The sequence below is a fragment of the Typopeltis vanoorti genome, chromosome 14, assembly GCF_054136105.1.
Source record: "Typopeltis vanoorti isolate ZY-2024b chromosome 14, IOZ_Tvanoo_1.0, whole genome shotgun sequence".
NCBI classification, from domain to species: Eukaryota; Metazoa; Arthropoda; class Arachnida; order Uropygi; family Thelyphonidae; genus Typopeltis; species Typopeltis vanoorti.
In genome coordinates, this window is record NC_143562.1 from 84,426,766 (window position 1) to 84,445,991 (window position 19,226).

The 19,226-nt window shown below is 37.1% G+C and overlaps 1 protein-coding gene across 4 annotated transcripts in view; it reads right to left on the minus strand.

The window, feature by feature from the left end:
• LOC150099720 (zinc finger protein basonuclin-2-like) overlaps window positions 1-19,226 on the minus strand; it is a 306,977-nt gene that overhangs the window by 24,064 nt on the left and 263,687 nt on the right. For all 4 annotated transcript variants that reach the window (XM_090404535.1, XM_090404538.1, XM_090404537.1 and 1 more), the window contains one exon: window positions 8,295-8,530. In XM_090404535.1, the coding sequence (XP_090260661.1) occupies window positions 8,295-8,530 (236 nt within the window). The remainder of the gene's footprint in view (window positions 1-8,294; window positions 8,531-19,226) is intronic.

Below are 19,226 nucleotides of genomic sequence, written 5' to 3' on the forward strand. Positions count from 1 at the left end.
TGGTTATCACTGCGCGCTGTTGATACCCACTTTTTTTTTTTGGGGGGGGGGATAAAATCTGCATGTTCTGTGATTCATAATCCGCGATCTATCTTTTTCCTTCAAAAATAAAAAAGTGTCAAATCTAATTAAAAAAAGAACTATATGTTACTAGGCTTAGCTGAAATGGCTTTTACGCACATAATTATTGTCAACTTTGTCGTAACTCATGTAGTATTTGTACTGCATGAGTCTATGAGCATAACTCATCTGTTACATGAGTATGAGGAAGTAAGAAGTTAATCGCATTTTAGATACCTATTTTTATTCTAATCATTGTTGACCTTTCAGTAGTGCAGTGAAGTGCATTTAGGCCGGCATTGTCATGAACTCTACAAATTATGCAGTTCATACTCTCTACTTGATTTACATGTATATTAGCCAAAACTGTTTCATTAGTGATGTTGTTAGTGCTGGAATTTCAGATGGGTATTTACAATCAACATTGAAGTAGCTTCTAGATTGCATCCAACTCATGCATTGTTCAGTACTGAGTAGTTGTTTTTTAAAAATTAGACGCTTTTTAAAGATATATCGCTTATTCTTTTTTTTAGATGTGTAAGTTAGGAATAACTTTTAGGATTATGATAGAGGTACTGAGGTATTTTATTTATTTATTTCCTCTTTCAGTTCTTTCTCAATTTGGTGTCCAAAATTGCTGAAATTCTCAACGAATTTCAAACAGTGTAAAAAACAACATGTTGCAAATTTGTACGAAACGGCTGAACGATGCATCCTGTAGAGGTGTTAGCGGAGGAGGTGAAACCTTCCATTTTGATCCGACTGCACTGATCATCTATGGGAATTTAAAATGGTTAAAGAATATATTGTCTGTGGAAGGGGAAGAAAAAAAAAAAAGAAGAAACCATGCCGTGTTTTTATTTATTTTTTTTTTGATACTTAAAAAAAGTACTCGAGTTCTTTCATTCATTGGATTTTGAGTTCAGATGCAAAATGTCCTTTTGAACATTATCAAATAAAAACAGGGAATCATTATTATCTGATCTAGAGCTGGAGTTAACATCTAATTGAATTTGGTTCAGCTTTAATTTTCTTCAGCGGGTAGTATGTCCAAAATAGGGAACTATCCAGATCACAGAATATTACTGAATCGGAAGCTCAGCAGTGGAGATTTTTGAATGCTAGGAGAAAGTGGAGATATTTGAACTACGACTACATTGTTTCCGAATACCTCGTACATACTGCAGAGGTTACTACAATTACGTTCTTAAGAGGCCACCACGGTTATACTAACTAAATCAACTTATGATTAAGCTAGAATTGAAAATTTGGATAAATTAATTACATTATACACTTACAATTGTGCCCAAGGCTTCTCTAGAGCAACTAATTACTATTTCGGCTGCTTTTTTGTATACCTAATCTCTCTCCAAGTAATGATGCATCCTAAACTTAATGATGTACCCACAAAACAAACATTTTCCCCATATTCAAAGTTAACAAATATCCTTATTATTTTACTGCGGTGAAGTCATGCTTCGCTAATGTGTACTCTAAGCACCCTAAGTATCTGCTTCCAGAAGAGAGGCCTAGTGTATTATCTCTCTCTCTCTCTCATTATGCATTTTGACCAAGTGCACAAACTGTTTTGCTACGAGAAAAATCTCATGTATCGTAAGCCTAAACTCAGAAGAGCTACTTCAAGGTTTACAGAAAAACTCATTCGTCCTGTCTTTGACAAACATTCTACATCTTCTTTCATCTTGCCGACTTTGGCGTCCCACTAATCAGTCGTGTTGGTGAACCCCGACAGGTGATGCTTTGAACTAATCACGACAACCCACTCCCATTTCGCTTTCTCTGTTCGGCTCTGCACGCTAAATATAATGGAGAGCAAGCTAGTGTCTTCTGTCACGGCAGGCCGTGGCAGGCCTCATAAATCAGCCACGGAAGAGAGAAAGACAGAAAGAAAGACGGAGAATGAGGGAGAGCTTGTTGTTGGTAGTATTGGCGGCGGCTATGGGGGAGTGGAGAGGGAGGGAGGTCAAAGTGATCATTGTGCGGACAACGTCTGCTTTACTGAAACAGAACAACACTAGCATCTGTCATCTTGGGATTCCCGGAAATCGACATCCTCTTAATGTCCTTAGATGACAAGGTCTGGGATATGGCAGAGGTTGTGGCAGTGTACCATGACATCTATTATAGACAGATCGCATAAAAAGAGAAATGAATTATCCCTCTAAAAGAGAAGGACCATATGATCCGTTCCCTACGTTGGTCACTGTTTAGCAACATATTCGGCCGGCGAGCAAAGAGGGAAAAATATTAACGTGATATCATTCATGCGAAATAGTTTATCTTAATAGTTGCTGATGATCTTTTTTTTTATTTCAACAGCTCTGAAATACATTGAACTTAATTTTCTTCGCATGGAATGTGTCGTCTTCATTCTCTCACTGATGAGATGAGAGATAACAATATTTACATGCAATGTCATTATTCTGCAAACTAAGAGATTTTTGTTAATTTGTGCATTGAAACAAATATTTCTAGTTATATTTAACGTACTGATAGCACGTTGAATGTTACTATTACAGCTTATTCTCTGTTATTCTTTATCAGACAAATAAGCTATTTTAGTTGAAGTTATCTGTCATTTTCAATGTCCTCTAAATAAAGCATTACCAACACCTCTTCTCTTATATTAGCTTCATTATCCAACCTTCGGCGATAAGTAAATGTACGAATAATTCTGATAACTAATCTGATTAAACGGATAATGTGTCAAGATTATCAGTAGGAAGTGATAGTTCATTAGGCTTATTTTTTTTTTTTCTTTCTTCCGTGGATTCTTCTCCATTATACAACACATGGCATTATATCTTATTTATTTATCAAGAATATTATTCCTATGTTTATTTTTTAACTTTCCATTCAGAGATTATAAAATAACATTCTTTACATTACTGGCACCCTAAACATATTGTTATTGTAATCAACCATTTGTTTAAATCAGCTAATCAAGGAATGATACCGAAGCGCAATAAGAAAATATCTGTTATCACTCAGTGAATAAGAAGGAAGTATTACGCTTGTGTGGTCAACGACCTTTGGTATCTTTCTTTTCATAGCCATTAGAAGAAGAAATAGCGATGCTTCATTGCTGTTGGAATATATTAATTGTATTGTAGGAGGGTGGTCTGAAAAGTTCTCGGCCTAACAATGAAAAAACGAATTTATAATTTCAAAATTATTTTTATTTTTCAACATAATCTCCCTTAAGACTAATACATTTATTCAGGCGCCATTATCCCGTCCCTGCAGCGGTTTTCAGTAAAATCTGCAAAATATCCCTCAATAGCTGCAATCACCTCTTGATTCGAAGAAAATGAAGACCAGTGAGGAAGAATTTTAGTTCTGGGAAGAGATAGAAGTCAGAGGGAGCCAAATCTGGGGCATAGGGTGGATGTTCCAACAATTCATAGTGCAGATCCCTTAATTTTCCCATTTCCAAAACACCTTTGTGGGCAGGTGTCCTGATGAACGATGATTTTTTTTTCTTCTGCAAACCGGGTCTTTTCTCACGAATTTTTTCTTCTAGTCTGGTTAAAAGATCGGAATAATATTCCCAGGTTATTGTTTTACCCTTTTCAAGATAATTAATAAACAAAATGCCTTTAACATCCCAAAACACCGATGCCATGACCTTTCCTGCTGATGAAACCGACTTTGTCTTTTTTGGTGCTGAACAACCGGCTTCTGTCCACTGTTTTGACTGCTGTTTGGATTCTGGTGTGTAATGGTGAATCCAAGTCTCAACCATAGTAATAAATGGACTCACGAAATCAGTTTTATTCTTGTTAAAACGCTCCAAGCTCTTCTGTTTAGAGATTTTCATGCGTGTCTGCTTTTGATCTGCTGTGAGCAAGCACGGCACCCATCTTGCGCAAAGCTTTTTCATTTGCAATTCTTCACGCAAAATATATCCTACACATTCTTTTGAAATGCCTATAGTCTCAGCAATTTCACGCGCTTTGACTGGCTATCCAATACCATATCGTGCACTTGATCAATGATTTCTGGTGTTGTTGCACTTTTTTGGACGTCCTTCACATGGATCATCTTCAAGGCCGATACGGCCATGTTTAAACTCGACAGACCATTTCTTAATTGTCGAAAACGAAGGAGAAGAGTGCCCATAAACTTTTAATAACTTCGAATGAATTTCGTTTGGCGTTAAACCTTCTTTTACAAAGAATTTTATAACCGCACGATACTCGTCTGTATCCCTTGAAATGGATAAAATTAACTTTTGCTTCAGATACTTGATAGAATGACTTGCAATTTCACGTGGATGCTTATGATAGATATACTACTTAGAAAAAAAAATCGTGCCGACAGTGTTGCCATCTATGGTCGAGGTCTTTTCAGACCACCCTCGTATTCTCTTAGGTTGAAGAATGAGTGAACTCAGTTCACTCATTCTTCGTATAAAGGTTAGTCAATTCTAGTTGAGAAGCCCATTTAAAAGGTTCATTGTATGGGTTCGAATCCCGTCACGGGATTCGAACCCAGTTTTTTCAAGCAAAGGATGATGTTCTTCCCACTGCGCCACAAAGACGCTGCTTATCCGAAGCTCAGACGTAACGATAATTTTCTGTTAGGTTAAGCAGCTTAAACTACAGTTCCTTTTTCGGGCTGGCACTTACAGATGTGAAATGTTCGATATCTAACATTCCAGACGTTCGATATACACTTGAATGCCAAGTTACTATATCGATTTTTTTTTTCCTACTTGAATTCCGATATGCATTCATTGATTATGTTTCACACTTCACTGGAATCTTTTATTCCAAAAAGCATCTATTAATGCAAATTGCAACATCATAGACAATTTGTCTTCTGAACCGTCTGAAACGAGGCAGAGGCAAAAGGATAAAGGCATATATGGGTGGAGCAGGAATCTTGAGGCGGTGTACAAAAACACTGCCTCACAATTTCCTATGGAAAGAATGCGCGAATTAATAATACATTTCTGAAATACCCTTCAGTTTTTCCATATGATCAATTACAGTCCAAGGAGCCGACTAGAAAGGTGTATTTGAAGAATGATCAAAATAATTTAATTTTAAGGTATCGATTCAGATAATTGCAGCTGAGAAATACATACCGATAATTCACCATCAGCAACAGAAGTATCATCGATATAATTGTTTATTAATTAGTGTCAATAGCTGCAGAGCCTCCGTAGTGCAGTCGGTAACAATAACACCCTTTGGTTGGAAGGATCAGGTTCCACTAGCATTTGCGACCACTTAACTGACCTTTTCAACTAAGCCAGTTAACTGATTTCAGGTGAAGAGATTTTTCAATCTGCCTAGCATGCAACTGGCGTTTTTTTATGTAAACTCCACCTGCGAAGGTTTAAACTTATCGTAGAAGTATTAGGTAGGTGGCCTCACGCCGGTTGATAAAATTCACGCAAACCGAAAATATCGTTTACTGCTTGCCTCGTAACCTTGGTTGCATTGAGGTAATCTAAACAAACGAACAACAGCAGCTACCCACTTCCTTGCAGGCATAGAAACGGAATTCCTTGTTTCCTAGGTAAGCCCACCTGGATGAGACATTAGCCAGATTAATATACCAGCAATATATCTCTTTGATATGATGACACAATTCTCGAAATATTATTATTACACAACACCTTCAAGGACTCATCACGGGAGGACACCACACAACCCACCGTCAACACTACTTAATCCTCCATCAATACTGAACGTAGTGTGTAGACACTACGCTACTATCAACACACAACGCATCTATCGAATACCAATGGTATTTTTGGTCTATACATTGCGTGTGTATTCCGGCCGATTTGCCTGTATGCAAGATGAAAAACCCGAGTTTCTGGGAGGGGAAAAACTGCTACATCCGTATAAGCTCGGCTAACTTACCTTTAACTGAAAAAGCGCATATAACGATTCCTCTCGTTATGACTACAATCGAACTTAGGTATATTTGTTTTCAAGCAGTTATCAGTTTTGGAAGAACCGTGTGCTTATTTATTTAGGTAAATCGCTTTGCTTACGGGACAAATACTGCGTAATGTTTTTTTTACATCAACGTATTTGTTGATGTAAAAAAACATTACGTGTATTTCTGAAAGAATAATTAAAAGATCACTTACTCACTTCAAGCCAGTTTATTATAACTTTTCATAAAAATCGCTGATGTACGGAAGATATATTCACTGGACCATACATTAAAACTTCACTGGGTTCTTATTAGTGAAATCATTCTGCTCAAGAATCTTGGGAAAACGTTCGAGCGCTTTTTTTTTTTTTTATAGCAATCCCATCCATGAAAGTATCGGAAGTTAGAGAACAGCAGTACTGTTAGTGGGACAACGTTATATAAAAAGAAGTTACGGATGTATCGTATTTGAACACTGCAGATTTTAGTTCCTCCGAAATGCTGTGGAAGTATGCTTCTGAAGGAATGATTGAAAACTCGATTGGTTGATTTAGGTTACGTCAAAGCAACTAAGGCTATGAATGTACGTTATGTCTATTTGTATGCATTCTCGGCTGGTTTTCATGTTATGGCGGAAGCAAAATAACTGCTCCTATAAGTGGCCTGCTGACCTCATCTCTAGTTGAAAATCTCCTTCACAAACATTTCTCTAAAAGGTACCATGATGAAAATCCAGCTTAAGTCTTCCAGTTCAGATTGTTGCCGCTACCAACTGCACTAATGAATGAAGAGCACAAGCAAGCAGTTTCATACCTTCAGATTGGAGTCTTCTGCAGTCTGAAGGCTCAACTCAGATACGCACAAATGGTGCACTTTAAAACTCCAGCATCATGTTATTTTAATAAACTTGGTAACTTTACCTTTATTTTATGGATTTCATCGAAATCGGTTGAATGATTTAAACCCTAATATTAGATTATAAAGCATTCTTTGTACAAAAAAGATCTAATAATTCATAGTACTGTTCTTTCTTTAAAATTCTGGTGATGGTTTTAAGAGTTCTGAAGTAGTCCACGATCTTTCTGAATTTCGATAAAACCTTAATTCTCCTTTCGATAAAAGATCATTGTAGTGATTCTTTCTAAACTGAACACACAATACAAGTTTTATTAAGAATGGAAGCTGTATTTAAAACAAGTGGTCCAAGTTCACTTAGACATTAATTAGTGCTTGAGCATTAATTAAAAAATCCTACCCATTATAGGATTTTTAAGTTGTGCTAAAGCATCAGAACATTAAAAAAATATTTTTTCAAATAATTTCAGCAATATTCTTCGAAATTACGGCAGTAGCGTGTGTACGTCTGGCCAGTATTATGTCTGTTTTGCAGGATGAAAAAGTTTTCCATCCTATGAGACCGGCTAACTCACCTTCAGTTAGAAAGCTCTTATAAAGGTACTTTGCGTCCACGAGGAGATTTGAACTCGGGTCTTTTCAACTAAAGAGAATTGCCAGTACTGACTGAGCAACGGAGGATCGAGAGAAAAAATGGGGAAGTAATTAAAATGCCTTTATAAACTGCTTCTAAAAATGAAAAAAGAAATCTGCAAAACATTCCATATAAATGAATCAATTACCGAGAGAATACGTTTTTGCAATTTAGAAGTAATTAACTGGCCGTCATTAGTGTTTTAATTGTTATCACGTACTTTTTAAATCCAGTAACTCGTAATTCGATGTTGGTTTAACAACAAAAGCAACGCCGATAGCAAGTAGCTGAAATTATCTACTAGTTCAAAATTATAGCTGACCTCCTGCTTCCTCAGGACTGTCTTTACATATGAAATGTTCTTGTTTTTATGAGATGAGAGATGTTCTCAGCCGTCATGAAGCTTTTTTTAGAGAAAAAAAATTTATTAGCGATTCTCAGAAATTGTAAATACTGAATAGGAGCTCAATTAGTCACTCAGATATCGCCGCATTTGGTACTCAAACTCCCATAACAAGATAGATGCAAATATTTTAGATGTCGAGGTTTACTGATTGAGTAGGGGAAAATCTTCGTCATATTCCTTTAGATGATGGTTCTAAAGTTTAGAGCAATTCTGAGAAACATGAGAGAAGTTTGATTATCAGAATGAAAAACAGACTGAAAAGAAATACGTCAGACTCTTACTTGTCATCGATGTATGAGTGAAGCAAAGCTTCTACAATGGCAAAGAATATTTGTAATATTTTTCGCCACTCTACTTCTAATTTTAAATAACTAATTAATACTGTTTTGATGTAATTAACACCAATACAAACGAACTTACTTGCAGTATATATCCACGAGCATAATCCTCGTAGGTCCATCCAAATCCATGTAACACCTGCAGCACTTCTTCGTGATGTAATACACTGAACAGTCTGTCCAACAAGATTTTTAGTCTGATGGGTACCGCTTGCGTCCCGTATAACATTAGAGAAGCCACGTCGAATGCTACTGTGGGATGCACCATTTCCACCTGATGACAGTTGAACAAGTGACTGAAGCCCAACTTGTCCAGAGCTGTAAATGCCAAAAAAGAATGTATACATAAAAGAGACCGATCATAGCAAAGTGTGGGATTAACAAGACAATATTATAAACGGAACAATCATTTTTGTACAAATTATTGCATCTCTGCTCATTATCACATGTCTGTATGTCAACAACACAGCTATCACAGGTAGTTATTACACGTGCGCTTGTCTAGTAACGCTAACCACGACTGCGCCTGCGTCTCTCACGTGACCACCGCCGCGCAAGTCTGGAAGAATTTCACCTCCAATTCAGGTGTGCACATGTAAACCGGCCTTTAAACCGTAGTCATATATAATTGTCTAGTGCACCACATGAAGAAATAATACCACATATGGGGTAAAACGTTTAAACTAGGCTAGGTTGGTCATTTCTGCAGTGTTTGAGCGCAAATGAATGGCAGCTGAATCTTAATATTTTTTAACATACAGTAATCCTAGGAGTACTGAAGTTGATGTGAATTTCAATACAGTTTACTTTGTGGCGGTCAGTGAGATAAATTTCGTAATAGCTTTATTTCTGAAAACATGTAGGCTACTCATCAGATATAAGAAACGAATATGAAATAATAGCGTCATAATTTCGTTACATATAGCATGTATTTTCTACTCCAAATGGAGTAAAAAAAAAAAACTTTTTCACTTTTCCAAACAGCTTCAAAGGAATAATTTAGGAAAAGACTAAATTTGACCTGTCCTCTCTGTATCCTAATATGAAGTCTGCTTTCTGAGTAATGAACTAATTATATTGATCTGTTTTATGAGGCAGGTATAAGTGTTGCGTGCAGTAACGTGCTCTAAATTTGCTTTACAAATACTCGCATATCAACTGGACCAGTCTGTTGTTAGTAGCCGTAATGAAAAGGAATACGTACTCGATAATGTTGCAAAGATGAGTGATCGTTACTTGCAACAAAGAATTAACATTCAATTTATTTGAAATTGGAGAAGTCTGCAAGCCTTTTGCAATGGCTTATTATATCAATGTTATGAGGATCGAATAATGACACGAGCAAAAGACTGATTGGTACATCAAAATTTACGAAACGTCAAAAAGCGTCTATGACGTCTTTAAACCTTTGCAACTTTGATGACCAGAATTGGCTTTCGCAGTCTGGACACGACCAACGAAAATGTTAAAAAAGAGTAAAATTTTGTTTCGTTGTGGTGAGCGCTTAACTCTCATTAATAGCAACAGTTACATTTAGATAAAGAAGCATTAAAAGCTCTGATTTTGGGAAGCGAGTTGAAAACGCTAAGAAAGTTTTTGCAAAGACAGCAAAAAAATATATCAACCCAACCTGATAAAATTTGGTTTCTTACTTGCCAAAACTGATAGGATTCTCGAAAGAAGAACAGTTTGATATCAGTAAGGATATTTAAAGTGATGCATACTTTGAAAACAATTCCAGAAGAAGAGGATCTTTCAACTTTTCAAAGATGACTATTCTGAAGTGTTTGAAGTCAATTATAATGCACTGATAAAAAAAAGTGTGATAATAAACATTTATCTTATTATTTTATAGTTGTATATCAAAAGGAGCACATTTCTTATCTCATTATCGAATTATCTCAATTATTTTATTCCTCATTTATCGCCACCCTCTAAACGCTTACCATTTTATACGCACGTAACAGGATTAGATGAAATTACGATTATGGTAATATTTTCGCTTTTTTTTGCCGATGAGATGCATACTTTAAGTTTAACGAGCAGTAGTTTACATTTCGGTTTACTTATGTCTGAATCTGTAGTTTGAACACGTCATGTCATCTCTGTAATTAATTAGCATCAGTATTTAATCAAAGCAGGCTGCAAATTCTGTTGATGCAGAATCAGAATTTGAATATATGCCCAATTGGTGAAGTTTTAATATGCGAAATTCTCTTATTTATTAATATTAATCAGAATAATTCTGCTGTTGTCTGCTAGTTGCAGATCTGAAGCCAATTTCATGTGTTTCGGGTCACCTTAAAAATAATAAAAAAATCATCTGAATTTGAAAGTAATTTAATCTGACCCTAAAGAAAGTCCCTTTAAGGGTCAGTAGTTAATCGTAAAAATTTTCGGACATTCCGATATAGCACGCAGCTATAATTACAGTTTCGCTTACTCGGTACCGTCTGTGTGAACAAAGTACACGTGAAGACCCGCGGGGGAGCACTGTAGTCAGACGGAGACACCCGCATCGTCCATATTTCATGTCCGGCTCACGGCTTTACCCCGTCATTACGTCGGCATGCGGCCGATGTACACCTACTCCAGTTGACCGTCTCCCTCTCAGCATTGCCGCCAGGTTAGTTTAAGGTCCACGTACGGGACACCTAAGATGTGAGTAGAGGGTTCAATAGAGAGAAAGGGGGACGGAACATGAATTACTACAGACTGAACAAGTGCTTAACGAAAACAACAACAAAAAAACTGTTATTATGAAACGTTTTTTAGTTAAACTGTTCCTGCGCGTGTGATCCGTTCTGTATCTCTCAAACATTGTTTTCGTGAATTGTATATAGCAAAAAAACTCACTACACTACAGGTGTTCTGGATCAGCTCATTTCTTGAATACGAGAGGAGAGACGTTTGGTCAGACCAGTCATTAGGTATGGTTCAATGTCATGAGTGTCTTGGAAAAATTTTTTTTCTGTGCCCTCATATAAGTAATGCGCTGTTAATAATGATTGCGAATATAGGCTAAAATAATACAGTTAGAAGCATAATTGGTTTCAAATTAACACAACTGTGTGTGTATGTGGGGGGGGGGGGGTCTCTTGCACTGAATTGAGAAGAATGAGAGGCGGGGAGATCTGCGACAGAGTTTTCTATCCTTTAGGAGCAGTATTCAACTGACACAACTATTTGCAGGCGTAAACTTCTGTGGCAAATTGGTTCAAAAGACATATTTCGGTGATTACGCCACATTTTTTTTATTATTCAGTTCTATAAAACACTGAAATAATAGTTCCCGACAAGTTTCGTAAATCGTAGGATTTACATCTTCAGGGGGTTAATAGTATAACTTAAAGTTTAAACCGTCTGGCTATTCAACGTTATATATCTGCATTCTGTTATTTGAGTTTTATGAATAGCCAGACTGTTATGATTTGTATTTATTAATTCTCTTGTTTAAACTTTAAGTTATACTATTTACCCCCTGAAGATGTAAATCCTACGATTTACGAAACTTGTCGGGAACTATTATTTCAGTGTTTTATAGAACTGAATAATAAAATAATGTGGTGTAATCACCGAAATATGTCTTTTGAAACAACTATTTCATAGTTTAATACGTCCATTATTTATAAATTTTATTAGCCTACTTCACTCGCTTTACGATATAATTTTAATACAGAGAAGGAAGTCTGATCTCAATAGTATCGTTAGTATTGGATAAAATTCCCTTCCTGTAGTCCAAATTCTCTTATTATTATTGTTATCCTGTTTTTGAATTCTTTCTCCTGAAGTAGCATGACTATAATGGATCAAATAACCATATTACTCAGCTTTTCTGATACTTAACAGCTTCGTTAGCAAATAATTAACCACACTGGAAATTATTCGAGAGGTAGAGAGTTAAAAAGACTACAGCAATGGCACATTCATTAATAGCAGACTGCATGAAACGTGAGATGCAATTTTTTGATATCTCGCTCACTGCAACAGATAGCAGTGAGCCAGATGTCATCACTTATATTTAAAATAATATCATCCTAAAACCTATTTATAAGTCGTTATTCTTTTACTTTGTGACTTGTGTATCTCTTTGCGCATTTTTATGCTTGGTACATTTCGGTTGCTTATTCGCCTCCCTGATGAAAGTAGTCAAATTTCACTATCAGGAAAATCAATACAAAAAATATTTTCAGATAACTTAATAATAAATAACGGAGGGTCTTTTTTTTAAAACTTTTACAAGTAGAATAAAATCAGTAAGTTAATATCCAAACATTAACTCTTTCCTGAAACAATATAATAATCGCGAGCACATCTTTGTACGCAAATTCCATAATTGATGGGACGATGCTTCAGAATGCGATTTCTGAAGAAGCGCTCAGAAATCGCATTGATTTCTCTTCAGTAATAATGACAGATATGATTACTCTACATATAGTGCCATAGGGGAGGTGAAAAAAAAAAGACAGTGTTACTTTCGAAAATTTTTAGTACAGAATATAGAGTACGAATATAACACTCATCATTATAATATTTTAGCTTTCATTTACAGTTAACTTCAATAACTTTCATACAGCACAACATTGAGCGTACCACTGTAATAAAAAAAAAGACTTTCGTAATATATTTCACCATAAAGTGAATATGGATAAATTTATAACTTCTGCCACTGAACTTTAAAGTCAACAGTTAAAAATTCTTTAGTCAAAAATAATAATAGCACTTTTATCATACCCGGTATAGTATAACAGTTTATTTACAATTAATTACAATCGACGCGTATCATTTAGTCATACTTAATTTTCTTAGTAAAATGAAAAACAGGCGTGCTTTCTTAGTAAATGAGCCTAAGTACGAATATCACAGTTTTTATGAGAACTCATTCTCAGTATTTTTTGCCGACAGCCCCTTCATCCCCTAACTGGTAATCTCGCTTATCGGTAAAGGACATCTTTCGATTAGCTCGGCATTCTTATAGCAGCCGCCGTTGTCAGGGTCATGACCCATGACCGGCCCTGATTACAGGGTTTCTTGCATGAGGGTCGAGCAGCCTGAGGTTCGAGAGGCGGGAAAAGACTGGAGCGATTTCATACCTCAGGGTGTCCTGGAGATATGTCGTCGTGACCTTTTTTTTTTTTTTTCTTCATTTTTTCAAAGGTTACGGGAAACCGTGATAATAGGGATGGGAGAGATTCCGAACGGTGGTTGATATCTGACTCGGTGTAGCGACAGAAGTTGGTTCTACATGCAAACATACGCACGACCAAATCTCTCTCTAAGCTTTGTTTGTCTAGCGATGTAATAATGGCTGTAAGGAAGATATAGATAGGATATACCATCCGCCCCCTGCAGGTGATAAATGGGGCGTCAGGTCCCCTGTCACGGATACATATGTCCCGACCGATCGCCGTGGAAACATCAATTGTTTCTGTTGCCGTAGGCTGCCTTCCAGTTCTACGGACCCCATATGTGTTTGAGGCTGTTAGGTCCCGATTTCTGCTTTCACTTGAGAAGAACGCTAATCATACGACATCCCTCTTCGCCTACCCTGTTCTCCCCGTTTTTCCAATTTGTCTGTGTACCGGAACTGGGCGATGGTTCAGGTCCCCATAGCTAGATAACTTCGGACTGACCCCTGACCCGTGTTCCCACCGCTTCGACGGCCAAGAGCCATCTTCGTCCCTATAATTTGGGAGTGGAACTGCATCTGTGACCAATATGATCTCGCAGAGCAATGTCACGACCTGCATAACTGGACGGTACAAGCCAATGGACTTCTTTTCTCCCCTTCTCCTCTTTAGATTGCATTCGGGGCAGTGTCTGTTTGTCTACGATCCTTTTACTACTACTAGTCATGATGGGAACGATGTCCAAATAAGGACCAACGTTCATTTTTAACTCCTTATCCCCCCCCTACACCTTCCACCGATATAAATACCCATTCTATTGATCTTTCGGCTAGAACAAACTATTAATGGTTTTATAATTCCGCGATGATATCGTGGCTTATGAGACGATTATGTAAAAAGTTTTTTTTTTGTATAAAACAGAAATTTTGATAAACAGTTAATAATTAACAAAATTACATCAACTTGTAAATTTGGTATATATTGCTATATTCATACCATCACTAGATGAATGAAAGACATTTAAGTGAAATGCATTAAGGATAGCTTATTTTCAAGAATTAAGTTTCCTGTTCATTACAGACTTTAAAATGCATAAATGTGTGACTAACAATAAACCTGGCTTCAAAATCATCGTGTATTTCTGAACTTAATAAATATTTTCTTTGATAACAAAAATTTGGATTTTATTTAAAATAATATTAACAAACATACGCGCGTTTCACATCATCGATAGATGGCTAAACGAGTCTCTGCTAGGAGAGATGATCCGTTATGGTATCAGCAGCTCTATAAAATCAAAATAATTTAGATTATTGCAAACTAGGCATACCCAGTTGTTTGCGTTACTTCCTTTCATAGGCATGCTGGCATACTTGTATGTACTCGAATATGCGTGTTTTCACCAGGAGTGTAACAGAAAATTGCAGGCTCCTCGCAAGTTGTATATCGAGTGTCCTCCAGATTTATGGTTGAGGTAGATGAGTTTTTAAATGTTAACGCATTCAATAAAGAACTTTTAATTTATATTTGACAAATATCAGTGCAGTATATTTATGAACATATCAAATGAAAGAAAAATAATAGTAAAATTAAAAGGAATGTAACTGGTATGTAAACTTCCTGCTATTCCTTCAATTCTTAACCTAGATATTCCCCACCCTTCCCTTCGGAATGTGAAACATGCGCTATGACACAGTGCAATACATTATGTCACATGTTCTCCAAATTTTAGTACTTCTCTCGAATTCTTCCGATATTGCCGAGGCATTTCAGCTGAGATTTTATTTTACCATGAATGAGCTACCACAAGTAGGCTTACCTACACTGTTCGATTGGTAAGTTATTTGAGTCCTGGAAATGTCTTTCTAGAAAAGTAAATACTTTGCGTCTATTCGCAGTGTGTTTTTATTATGCTGTGATTGTCATCTGAGCCTCCGTAGTTCAGTTGGCATAGACAAAGCCCTTTGGTCGGAAAGACCTAGTTCGATTCCCGTCCAAGACGTGAATCGAACGCCGTTTATCTGGTCTCTTTCAACTAAAGGTGAGTTAGCCGGTCTCATACGGAGGTGGGGTTTTTTCATCCGGAAACAACAAGGGTTTTTCGTCTCCCAGAACAGGCAAACCGGCCCCGTGAACACACGCCTCTACAGACATAGGGCACACCGGGAAGCATAGGGCCAACCACCTTATCCTCGGGACGGTCGCGGTTGTGAAGTCCACAGTTAAGAACCTTATTGGTTCGTGGAAGCTTAAGATGTCATCTAGATACGCAAGATTTCCTCTGCTAATTCAGGATGGCCTTCGGCAAAATGTCTTGTATACTGCGTAAATTTTAACTCCTGGTCTTTTATTTCTTTAATACTTTTTTACTTATGCATTAATGTTGATATCTTAAAAATTATTCACAGCATTACTATGATTTCTGTTATTTTTATTTATTTTCTAAATCCATGCCTGGCATAAGTATTTATATGTATAATAAATGAATTAATACTTTAAATTCTGAAAATCATCATACTGCTATATGTCATATTAAACGAAAAAAGCAAAGCTATATTTGGTAAATGGAGCGCCCCATTTTTATATTTTATCCAATTAGGAGCATTTAGTTCGTCCTAGGCTAAGATTCAAATGAAGACTGACAATTGACGAGATGTAGGCTTAACATTATACAAAGCATTGTTCCCTTAAAACGGGGCGCTCCATTTACCAAATATAGCTTGTATTTTGGGCAAATGGAGCGAATATGTGTGTATGTGTATATAATAGTAAAATTTGGTATTCAGTGTATCAATTTGCAAGGGGATTCTTAAATCCCCTTGCAAATTGATACACTGAATCCACCATTTCTGACAAGCTTCATGTACTCTTGCATCAAAGTCGCGTTCAGCTTTGCCAGCGATTCGACCTGGATCTGTAATGTGCTCAAATTTCCGACTTCGGAGATGCAATTTTGTCTTGGAGAACAAAAGACACAAAGTTCTAGGTGACAATTCTGTATGGAGTAACTATAGTTATTAATGATATATCCGTCAATTTTCAGTCTTCATTTGCATCTTAGCCCAGAACTAAATGCTCCTAATGTAATTTTATATGTAAAGAAAACACCATCCAAACAAATCTAGTAAACCATGTGAATTACTAATGAGTGAACCTTGATCAAACATGATAAGTTACAAACCGCTTCAAGTTTCCAAGAATTACATCATTTTTAGGACATCATCCTCATAAACCCCAGTAAAAACTGTTATCCATTTACACATTCACAAACATCCATACCACAATAAAATTCAAACACACAACCTATATATTTAAAAGTGGATACGATATCTACTTGACTAACTAGACTGCCATATATACCAAAATAACCAATTTATAACATATCCATCGAATTATATAATACACCTAATAAATTTCTACTCTTCCATCAACTTTACTGGCGATGGATCCCTATCACGGGCATCAGTTCTAACACATCGCAAAGATGTTCACTGGGTTCGAGATCCGGTGACTGAGTCCAATCCATTATGACAAAATCATCTTTTTGTACCCATTCACTGAGAGAGAGCGTATTATCCATCACATGTAGCATAAGTCAAATTGACGTATGGTCGACAACAATATTCGGGTAGGCTTCACATTCAGCAATGCAGGGCGGTGAGGTGATGGCTTGGGTCATGTTTTCCTGACACTTCGGCCCCAACTACCCACACCACCAGCAAGGTGGTGTGAATGGTTGGGGCCTGAATGTCAGGCTTGATGTCTTGTTGCTATTTCTTTGATTGCATCTTATTATTGGAAAGCCGTGGTAACCTCAGTGGTTGTCTCCATTGGCTGGGCTATTCTAGCAGAACAACGCTTGCCAAGATCCTTAATGAACCCGTCTGGCTCTCAGTAACATTTCCGTGTGTGATCCGTTTGGGATCACACACGCACGCGCTTGAACTCCTATACTGTGAATCCCTGGAGGCAATTTACTACTTATTTGTAGTTGGTAGGTATTTCTGTTTACGCAGGGTTCCAGAAGATGATAATATTTTGGACGTTCGATGGTCCCAATATTACAGGGAAGCCTCACCTGTTAGGTTTCTCTGAGTAACCACTCACAATGGTGTTTGAATTGAACAGGTTCTAGCCATATAGTCCATATGAATAGCCTTCATGTTAAAATTCAAACAAGTCTCCACAGGGAAATTCTATTTCTACTACGTTTTGCAAATACAATCCAAACTGTATGTGTTCAAAGATCTGCTTGTCTGTGTTATGGAAAGAATAGGTGAAGTTTTATTTTTTTAGAAAAAAATTTCTGACTCTAGAGAAAGAATTAAATCAACAAAAGAATTGCCCAGTAATTGATTGAATTGGAACTCCCAAATTTCGACCAGTCACACGCTGTTACCGATCAAGTCAGAGGTCCGGCGAGTGAGTTCTTCTGAAGATCTGCATGCAACTAATCAAATAGACTATCTATTACATTTCGTAGTTCTAACAGCGGTATTGACTGGTCAGTTTTACAAAATGCCCACCAGCGCTGAATATCTGCGACATATCGTTAACTAACTTACGACTGGACTGGCCAGTACCATTTAGTTTTTTTTTTTTTTTTTGCCAATAACACAATTTCAATATGTTCCTTCTAATGTGGATATTGCAAACTAAATTCCAAACAAAGATCCTTTGAAGCTACTGAGCTATTAGAGAAAAGATAAAAATAACTTCGAATCATTGACAGGAATGAGCAACGAAGCGATATCAATGAGCCTTTGTATAGAAAATGGAAAAGAGTAGTGAAGACTGAAAGGGCAAAAAAATGAGAAAGATACAAGGTAACAATAACCGCCATGTCGCAAAGATCTTATGAAGCTGCCAAGAAACAAGGAGGAAGGGCTTTTTGAGCTGTCAAATAAATAAATATATAAATAAAGAAGTTCTAACAAGGGAATCTATTTGAGACCGGAAATACCTGTTACCGGTCTTGCAGTCTGACAAATTGCCGAAATTCAAGGAGTTTAAATCACTTTTGTGCAGCATCTATTAAGTAAGGTTAAACGCCATCTTTTCACACACCATCGTGGTCAAAGAGTGGCGTTTTATAGACCTCTGAGGTCCACTAACCTTACACCTGGACTGAAGAGACCGTCACGAGACAATAAACCCGTCACCCTAACCTACCCCACAAGAGGAACTATAATTCTGATGCTCACGTCTTGACTTGGCGTGTGAACGCTCCTGCGAAGCCGACTTTTCTTCCTTGTGTAAATTGACGTGGGAGTACTTTGTTGGTCTGTGTGTACGTAAATGTGCATGACCTCAGCACGCTCTATTTTACTGTTTAGTGTGAGTATTGTGACCTCAACACAATACTTCTGTCCGGTCTCACTATGGTCATCAAAATTTACGGACGGATGGCGGTTTAAATTTAACAAAGCGTTTCCATTCCCCACCCCCAACCACTAGCGTGTAGTTTTACAACGGTGTCGGCCATCGATGTGATAGTTACCTTTAGTACCGTGACCTCTATGGCAGAAACGTTTGCGCTACTTTCGTAAAGGTCATACCATCTCAACTAGTTGGTTAACACCCGCAGAGTTTCTTCTCCCTGCACACAATAACCGAGTCCGATTTTTCTTCCCTGAGGTCAAACCTGTCGGCGATGAAAGGTGGGAGATAGATGACAGCTGATATCACTGTAAGCAAGCGAATATTATGGACAACGTAGACAACACATATAAAAAGAAGTATTATGCAATCTTTTTATTTTCGTATCTTATGAAGACATGAGTGTAGACATGTAGGTAACCCAGCGCCAAGTAAGATGGTTCGTGGTCGGAATCTAAGACATCAATCCAAATTAAAATAACTATCGTTTGACCGAAAAAGACAAA